Source organism: Sinocyclocheilus rhinocerous, unplaced genomic scaffold (assembly GCF_001515625.1).
Source record: "Sinocyclocheilus rhinocerous isolate Xijiao unplaced genomic scaffold, SAMN03320098_v1.1 scaffold247, whole genome shotgun sequence".
Lineage (NCBI taxonomy): Eukaryota > Metazoa > Chordata > Actinopteri > Cypriniformes > Cyprinidae > Sinocyclocheilus > Sinocyclocheilus rhinocerous.
In genome coordinates, this window is record NW_015662919.1 from 534,675 (window position 1) to 544,962 (window position 10,288).

General features: G+C 33.5%; 1 protein-coding gene across 3 annotated transcripts in view; it reads right to left on the minus strand.

Annotated features, from left to right (window-relative positions):
* Positions 1 to 2,548: 2,548 nt before the first annotated feature.
* Positions 2,549 to 10,288, minus strand: part of LOC107728322 (geranylgeranyl pyrophosphate synthase) — a 37,175-nt gene continuing 29,435 nt past the window's right edge. For all 3 annotated transcript variants that reach the window (XM_016538450.1, XM_016538449.1, XM_016538448.1), the window contains one exon: positions 2,549 to 3,466. In XM_016538450.1, coding sequence (XP_016393936.1) covers positions 2,633 to 3,466 — 834 coding nt within the window. In that variant the 3' untranslated portion in view covers positions 2,549 to 2,632. The remainder of the gene's footprint in view (positions 3,467 to 10,288) is intronic.

A 10,288-nucleotide genomic window follows, 5' to 3' on the forward strand; every position in this document is an offset into this window, starting at 1 on the left:
AAGGTCTGTACTTGGGATCACATTTGGGCAATTTTACCTTTTTGTCTGCTCTGTAAAAGACAATCTTCTGGAATACTCGGGAGCTGGAGACTTTATTAGCACACCAATCAACTGCTCGAGGCTCGAGCTGATCAGAGAGCTGAAGATCTGCAGCTGCGGCGAGGCTTTCTCTCCGGATCATCCTCAACAACCCCACACTCCTCAGACATGTGTTTACATGTTCAGTGTTTGCTCAGAATGAGGGCTGAGGAGTGTGCTGGAGAAGAGAAGAGGCTGAGCTGATGCTGGATCGCTGGACGCTTCAGAATCAGTAAGTAGCGCTATTAGACCACCATATTGACAATCATAATCCCTCTCATTAGTAGAAACTCCGTCTCCAACACGATAGACCTCATCAAGCTAAACGCCACACATGCAATGAAAACAATTTTGTGAGGGAGCACCGTTTATTTAATAGGCTGAGTGTCAGTATAGCTTATTTTGTTTGTTTGATAAATTTTTAAGCGGTATTTTCAACGTTTTATCTGCGAAATCACCAGCAACGTTAAACATGCAATACAACCGTGAACGGACTGTAGCCTCGTTTTCATTCAGAAAGCATATAATATTTTATTTTATTCTGTGTGGATTAGTAAATAGGCTGTATCTATGCCCTGGGATTCCCAAACTTTTAAAAAATTTTTATTTTAAAACAGATCTTTTGTTTGTTTTTTTTGTACATATTTACATTTTATACGTTTTACATGGCGGCGGGAAATTAATGGGGGCTAACTAAATAAAAAAAATAAAATTTTAAAAAATAAAATAAATTTCCCCCCAAAATGCAAACTATTTGGGCAAAAAAAAAGCAATAAAACACAAGCAAGAGTATGTAATATCAACACGGATTGCAAATGTTAATCGAAATGTCGTATAAAATGAATATCAAAATTAATTAATATTAAGTTACTTACATTTTTGACAAGATTGCATGTTATTGCTCTATTTTGTTATCGAAAGTAGTTCCAAACAAACAGTGTAAACAGCGGTGATTCGTTGAATGAATCGCGGGTTTGAACGAATCGGTCTAATGAATGACTCGCTCATTAAGACGCTAGTGACTTAGCGCCACCTACTGGCGGTTTTAGTTTCAGATTTAAGAGTATGATTTTATGTTTTTTCCATTTAATATTTCTATTATAGCTACACACCAGCATAACTGTAATGAGATGAATAAAACCCGACTCCAATTGCACTGTGAAATAACTCTATTTGCTGCTCCGCTCTGTTCAACAGTCATTCTAGCGGTTGCTTTTGCGTCTCTTGCACCACTACGTGGTTGATTCTGTTGTCATTTCATAAGAAAATAAGATCAGACCTGAAAATGCAACTGACTTGCAAAATTAGTAAACATTATTTACTGTATCAAGAATATCAACTTTTCACTCAATAAATATCGGAGCAGTAAATGCAAAACAATTTAATTACTCTTTATCAGAAGTAATGCATGCAATAGATATTCATTTTCTCTTCATGAGAAGAATAATAACAGCACAAAACACACTCACAGGAGACGGTGTATGAAAGTGTTTATTCATAGAATAGTTATAAAAAAAACATCCAAACCAAAAACTTGCATAAACACGACGAGTCTGATAAACGCACACATAACGGTATATTTGTTCAAAGGTAAAACCCAGTGACCTGTCACGCATCAAACACGTGAGATCTCCTCACTTCACTATTTCCGAGGTATCTGAGCATCAGATGACGGATCCGTCTGTAATTCTGACCATCATAAACATCAGTCACAACCAGAAGCTGCTAAAATGGAGAAGGACATGAACTTGAGGAGTGTTAAAGCGTGCACAGGTGAACGTAAGGCCTCAGCAAAACTACAGGACAAGCTTTAGACACTAGTATACTGTTCACTTGGGGAAGGCAATCATCTCTTATTGAATAATATTTTAATGAGAAAAAAAAAATAATCAAAAAAATGTCCAAGTCAAATTTCACCCCAAAATCATAAGCAGCAAAAAATAAAAATAAATAAATAATTGTATAAATTATGATTTTTGAATGTATTTCTTGTGAGAATATCATGCCAATTAAGAATATTCTGCCTCTGTGTCTTCATTTCAATTATTCTCAGTGGTGATTATCATTAGATTTTCACTCTATTACAGTAACCTATATTATATACTGATTTAAATTCTATTAAAGGCAATACAACAGACGTTTAATAATAATAATAATAATGTAATTTAAATTAATTGTGGTTGATATTATTAATATTAAAATAATTGTACAATGAAAAAAAAAACTTTTAAAGCAAAATTTTTGTTTGAATTTTGTGGTGAAATAACATTGTTTAAAGAACCATAAAATTAGCTTAATTTTCTTAAAGCAAAATAATGTATTTGCTTTGATTTTGTGGTGAAATAAGACATTTAATCATGTTTGTTTTCTCTGACAGTTTGTTTACGGCTGAAACGAGCAGCATCTGTCCACCATTAGATGCCAATTACAGATCATTTTCATTATAACAAAATATCGCCCCAATATTTGTAACTAAGAGGCCAGTAAAGACAAAACGACAGACTTTAGACTGAAGGCAATTTGCTGTGGAGTCAAAGTAACAGTACAGTTTAAATCACAGTGCAGAGTCATTGTTTTGATTGGCCGAAGCTCCGCCTCTGAGCTCTTTCGATTGGCTGGCCGAAGCTCCGCCCCCGGGCTCTTTATACATGCGACTCAGATGCTTCACCAGAGCCTCCAGTTCGGGATTCCCTCCGAGCTCAGCGATCAAGCGATAGGCCTCGGCTTCCAGATCCAGCAGCGTGTGACGGGTGTAAGCGAACGAGCCCACCTTCTCCAGATAGTCCACACAGTAGCGTTTGATATCCACGTTCTCCGTGCGCTGCCGGAGGATGTTCTGCACCTGCGTGCTCTCAGGACGCGACCAGATGGCGTGAATGGTGGGGAAGGAGAACTTGCCCTCCGTCAGGTCCTCGCAGAAGCTCTTGTTTTCGCTGTACTCTTTTGAGTTCAGGTTGGCGTAGTCGTCCCGGATCTGGAAGAAGAGCCCCAGGGTGTCCAAAAGCGGCTTCAGATCTGGTTTCCAGTGGGAGAAGAGCTGCATGAGGCCCACGGCGAGGCCGAAGAGGCCACCGGTTTTCTGCAGCACCATGCCGCGGTACTCCGCCTCGCTGGGGCAGGTGTAGGTGTCCCTCCAGTGGATGTCCAGACCCTGGCCGCGGTGCAGCTCCAGCAGCTGACGGGTGAAGACGTGCACGGCCTCGGGGTGCTCTAGCGTCAGCACCTTCTCCAGGCCTAGGAAGTAGACGTAGTTGGCGGAGTTGATGACCGACGGCACGCCGTAGATGCTGTGGGCCACCGGGAAACCGCGCCGCAGCTTGGAGCTGTCTTCAATGTCGTCGATCAGCAGACTGGCGTTGTGCAGCATCTCAGTCACCTCGATAATCACCTGAGGATTCGAATATAAGATCATTATGAAAACCAGATCACCGATATTCAGTCTAAAGGTGCTTTACAGGTAGAAATGGAGTCCAAAATCACTCATGCACGCATGCATTTAGCAGATTCAAGTTGGACAATGATATATTGCACTGCATTTTATCATTGCATTGCATTGCATTATATTATAAAAAAATTGCATCACACTTGTATTGTGAACAAACAGAATTATATAAAATTGTATATATGTCCAACTTTATCCGCATAAAATACAGTACACTCACGTAAAGTGAGATAGATATATATTTACTTTTACTTTTACTTTCAGTCATTTAGCAGACGCTTTTATCCAAAGCGACTTACAAATAAGAAAAAGTAATTAAAACTAAAAGCTAAAACTCTATAAATACTACTAATTATTATACATAATTATATGTATAATTTCATTTTAACAATTAAAAATTACATTTAATCTATTAATATTTATTATTGTTATAATTGTCACTTGTGTTCATTTAAATTTATATTTTATAATAAAATATAATGGATATTTTTATCATTAAAATTACATCAATACTATTCAAATTAAATTATTAAAATTAAAATTGAATATAATTGTCACTTCTGCTAATTTATAACTTCATTTACAAGGTAAAATATTTTTTAGAATTTATATTAATTAAAATTACATTAATACTATTAGAATTACATGTAATTCATTAAAATATTACAATAATATTATTAAACGGCCTAAATATGCACAGGTCTGCAAATGGTATGACTGATATCAACATCTCAGTAGCGCTGATCATATTAAAGCTAAAGTTCAGTTAAAACAGCTGCTCAACTAAAATAACAAGCATTCTGCTCAAAACATCAGGGATGTGGATGCGTTGAAGTCTATTCTGGAGCAAGTGTGCCTTGTTTATTTATTAATTTTTTTTTGCTTTGTGTATTAATATCTTTCTGCTGTAGTGTGTGATGTGTAAAAGCTCACAGATATTAATACTAGATGTAAATGGCAGTCCGTCTCGACTGAAAAGCTGGCTGTAAACAGAGGCAGAGAAATGCACAGATCTGTGTGAACTGTAATGGACGTGATGACCTGCAGAGGGCAGCAGCTGCTCGCACTGCACTAGATGCTGTTTACCATCAGGGTGTGTCTGAAATGCAGACTAACATCTGAGTATTTAGTGAAGCTCTACACAGAGACGCATCATGTCTCTAGATTTTCAAAGGTGTGACATACATAACTTCATCTTTGTTTATTAATAGCTTGATTATTGTAGGTAAAAGGTGCTTGACTAAAACTACAGAAACTTTCAGTTTTGTCACACAAATATTATACTCTTAGGCCTACAGAGAATATAAGAGACACTAATAAAGAGATTGAAAATAATTATTTAAAATATACTTTATTTTAACTTTCATGAATGTAAGTTATTTTAAAAACTATTGTAATGTACCATTAAAACAGTAAATTAATTATTACAATTATAAATTTAAAATTTCGTAATTGAATACAGTTTTTGACTATTTGAGTTACATTTTTAATCAATCAATTAAAATATTAAAATAATATATCATATCATAACATTAAACAGCCAGTGTAGGCCAATTTAAAAGTTACTGCAATAATTTGTTATTATTATTTATATATTAATATTATTAAAATATTACATTAATACTATTAGAATTATATTTTAATCAATTAATTAAAATAATAAAATATTATATCATAACATCAAACTAAGTCAATGCAGGCCAATTAAAAAGTTCTTTAATGCAATTAATTTTATAATAATAATTTATAATAATTGTAATAAATAAAATACTACATTAATACTATTAGAATTACTTGAATCAATCAAATAAAATAATATTATCATAACGTTGAAGAAAGTCAGTGTAGGCCAATTTAAGTGTTCTTTTAATGCAATTAATTTTATAATAAAAATATACTAATTTTAATAATTAAAACACTACATTAATACTATTAGAATTAGATTTTAATCAATGAAAAATAAAATTTTATCATAACATTAAACAGTCCATGCAGGTCAATTTAAAAGTTATTCTAATGCAATTAATTTTATAATAATTTAAAATATATAAATTAATTAAAACCGTATGCCAATTGAAAAGTTATTTTAATGCAACAGTAATAAAATCTTAATATGACAGCCCACTAATGCTAAAAAAAATTATCATAATTTTCTCTCAATAATATAGCACAAGTGAGAAATGCATAATATAAATGTCACATAAATATACAATTTATATAATTTCATATAATTCTATCACTTGTGCTGAATTCCCTAAAGAAGGCATGAATGTTTCTGAGGAGTGAATCTGGGTTGATGTTGCTCTGATCAGCGGTGATAGGGAGCATATGGTGAGCAGAGGGGAGGCTGGCTAACACATTCACTCGTTAAAGTAATCAGCGCTTTAACACGACCTCAGCTGACCTCTGACCCACACACACAGCAGCAGAAACACACCAGTCAATCACAGCTGCAGGTGAGCGTTTGAGCTCTCACTTATAGACAATACTGATGTGAGCCGTAAAAGTCAATAAATCCATGCAAATACATTTAGGCTTATGCATTTGAATTGCATTGCATATAAAATTCTCATGCATTTGGATTACGGTTTTAACGAACTAATCTTAATGTGATGCATATTTGTCAGTCATGCATAAATAAAACGGGTCAGATTTCTGGTATTGTACTAATAAACCGAATGCGTTTTAAATGCACAATAACCAGCTTTATATTTTTTAAATAAATAAATCCAGTTTTTCAATCTCATACATTTTAACTAATTGAATATTGCTTGTTCCACAGCTACGTATATTTTATCCATCTTTTTAACTGAATAAATGTAATTATTTTCTACAATGAACAGGTTTATGCTGATTCCAACTAAGCAATTTGAATCCTATTTTCATAATGCATTTATTGAAATCAAATAGATGCAAATCGTTAAGTTTAATTTATGTATAACTGACAAATATGCATCAAATTAAGTTTATTTTAATATAATTGAGAATAAATTTTTTTAATCAGTTTTTATTTTCATTGTTTATTTTAATTTTAGTAATTTTGTTTGTCATTTTTAGTACTTTTTATTTTTTATGTCTACTTGTTAATTTTTATTTCATTACATCAAGTTAAAATAAATTAAAATGGGAAATGTAGCTAAAATAAGTTTATTTATTATTATTTACATTTTATTTCGGTTTATTTTATTTTCATTGTTTATTTTAATTGTAGTAATTTTGTTTGTCATTTTTAGTACTTTTTTTATTTTTTATGTCTACTTGTTAATTTTTATTTCATTACATCAAGTTAAAATAAATTAAAACGGGAAATGTAGCTAAAATAAGTTTATTTATTATTATTTACATTTTATTTCGGTTTATTTTCAGTAAAAAAAAATTGTTTTCAGTTTTATTTAAATATAATAACCCTGTATGTGAACTTTTTTTTTTTATTGATGGAAATTTTACAGCCATAAACCATATTCATACTTTTTAACTGACTAAATGTAATTTTCACAATGAACAGTTGCACGCTGACTCCAAGCTCTCTCTCTCCCTCTAATTTAACTTTTTTTTTATTGATGGAAATTTTACAGCCATAAACCATATTCATACTTTTTAACTGACAATGTAATTTTCACAATGAACAGTTGCACGCTGACTCCAAGCTCTCTCTCTCCCTCTAATTCAATAAATGCGTTTTGAAAATGATTTAAATACAAATAATTAATAATAAACTATGGCATGATTTTTGAGTACAGAAATCTGGGCTGTGTTTCCAGAAACCTTCTTAACGCTATTCATTCTTAAGTTATACCTTCAGCTGTACATTATCGTTAATTCGTGTTTCCCGAAACGTTCTTGGTTAAGTAGAGTTAAGTCATAATTTGATAAGGTTGGTCTGGACCAGTCTTAGCTGTACCTTATCACTGTTCACAGTTCATTACATCTCAGTCTATACAAATATAATTCTGAAGTTGTAATACACTCAGTGTTCAAATTACACTCACTTCAACTGAAGTGTTTTCATGCAAAGAATAAAACTGTCATTAGACTGATGGTTGTTAGCTTTTTTTAATTATATTTTCCAAAGGTACATCAGCTGGCAAAGCATTAGGCAGTAAAGGCTTAGGAGTCTGTTTAAAGTGAAAAGGACTGTGGTGGGGAGTTTGGTCAAACTATGGCAGCGATACAGCGAATGGTTGTGTAAATCAAAGACTGCGCCGTCCGCGGAGCCATTTAGTGTATGTGCACTAAAACTTTAGTCTCCTGGATACCATGTCCGAAGCTGCAATTCTAAAAAAAATTATAATAATAAAAATGTAATATGATAATATAAATGACCCTTTCAAAGGCCAGTGAAGGTGTACTGCCGGTTAGTGCATGATACACATGAAGTTGCGGGTTCGCGCACCCATTTCGAAATTATATAAAATATCCAAGGTTGGATTTAGTTTGCAATTTGGATTATCTTTTTAAGATCCTACGAGTCCTGATAAATGCAATTTCAACTATTTCTGAAGTGCTTCTTGTTGGAAAGCACTCTTACCAGAAATGTTGGACTTGTGTAGGCCTATGTTTTTATTTTTTCTTTTGTTAAAAGCTGTTAAATTATTAAGCTGTCTCATGTAGGTTTTTTTCTTTGTATTTTATGTGGTGACCACTGGGAGGTGCTCTGGGCATATATTTTTCATTCTTGGTTTTCTTCTCTGACATGATGTATGTTGCAAAGCGAAAGTAAAAGTTTCAAGCAATTTCGTTGCGTTCTAACAGGAAGCAACCTAAAGCAGCCTCCTAAGGTATAGTCCGGGGATCACGCCTAGAAAAGATATACCTTTAGTTAAGATATACATTTAGAGTAGCGATGGCCGCTTTTGAAACACTGCTTCATGAAGCTTCGAAACCTTTGCGAATCAATTGTTTCGAAACAGTGGTTCGGAGCGCGTATCAAAATGCCAAAGTCACGTGATTTCAGTAAACGAGGCTTCGTTAACCACTGCATCAGCGTCATGGTTATACGATCTCGGAACAGTTTGATCAATTTGTAGACATTTTTAATGAGACATTTGTGTAATTAAAAGGATGAGTAGTAGTTAATAGTCTCTTACTGGCTTGTTTAGACAAGCTCTCCATAAAACAAACAAAAAAAGCCCTTGCAAATTAATAATAACAAGCCCTTGCAAATTAATAATAATTATTTTAAAGACGCATAGGCCTATTATACAGACACTTCATTTTTAATGGTATTTTATTATTTTGATTGCATTTAATATATTATACTTTCAATAAAGTGTTTTCATTGGGTTTGTAAAAGTTTTTTTATGCATGTTTTTGTTGCATTTACACAGTTTTGACCAGCAGGCGTCACCAGCGCTTCGAAACGGTGAATCATTTTGCGAAGCAATTGATTCAAAGCTTCGAAATGGTTCGTTTCTCCCATCACTACTTTAGAGTCTTCGTAGCACGCTAAGAGACAAGTTATCGGGAAACACCCCTGATCTGTGTGACTGATAAATAATGCATCGCATTAAGTTTATTAGTTCGCTAAAACGGTGTCCAATCAAAATGCATGGGAGTTTTAATGCAATTCTATATGCATAATCTTAAATTTATGCCTAAATATTTTTTGAGCGATACTTGCTGTGAAACAGGCCTAAGAGTTGATTTTCTTCAGGTCTACAGGTCCAAAAGTGCATTTAGATGAAGTATTGTACTTTCAAGGGTTTAAAGTCTTGATCTTTACTTTCAAAAACAACAGAACTACAAAAACTCCTAGTGGAAACACAGCAAAAGCTGCCTTACCGAAGTGACCAGCAGGGGGCGTCAGCGCTGGCATCCGCTTCAAACATGGTGTGTGTAGGGAAAGAAAAACTACCAGCGGAAAGACAGACGTGGAAGATTTCAGAGACTGAAGAACAAGTGAGGATCAGACGCTCTCGCACTGAAGTTAAAGCACATTCACTGTAAACTATAGCTGTCATAGTAATGTGCTGGGAGTCCAGCCAGCGTTAGAGACCCTCACATTTATCCTGCAAACACGCTGCTTGCAGTGAGATTCCTATAATCACACACACACACACCTGGGATTCACCGTACATCAGTGTGACATCTGTGAGAACAAGCGCTGATTCTGATGCGCCAAACAGTCTTGAAAAGCATTTTACAAACGGTAAGATAGAGATTACTACTGTATTTGTCTGCCTTCAAGAAACATTACATCATCCTGCGACCACATCAACAGTGTTGCTGCTTGCTTTCAGATGTCTTGACTGTTTTCCAGATGAACGTTTTAGATATTTGTACTGAAATAAGACAAATACGCTGATTAAGAACAAGATTCTTTAGTAGTGTGCAAGCAAAATAATTTTAATAAAAATTTAAAAAAAAATTTAAATATAAAAAAATAAGCAATAAAAAAAGCATTCATCATAAAAATGTAAATATAAAAAAATAAGCTATAAAAAAACCATTCATCATTAAATCCATTGTTTCAGTATAAACAATGAAAGAATACATTTTTTTTTTAAATAATTTAAATAGACTCAAATGCAAATAGTTAAACTATGCCATGATTTTTATATACACATAAAAAATAAAATTAAAGTATATTTAGCATCAATAAATACAATGTTTCAGTCTCATACATTTTAACCAATTGAATATTGCTTGTTTTACAGCTAGCAATATTTCAACCATGTTTATACGTTTTAACTGAATAAGTGTAACTTTTCACAATGTCCCAATTTATGCTGACTGTAAGCAATTAGATAATGCATTTTGAAAATATGA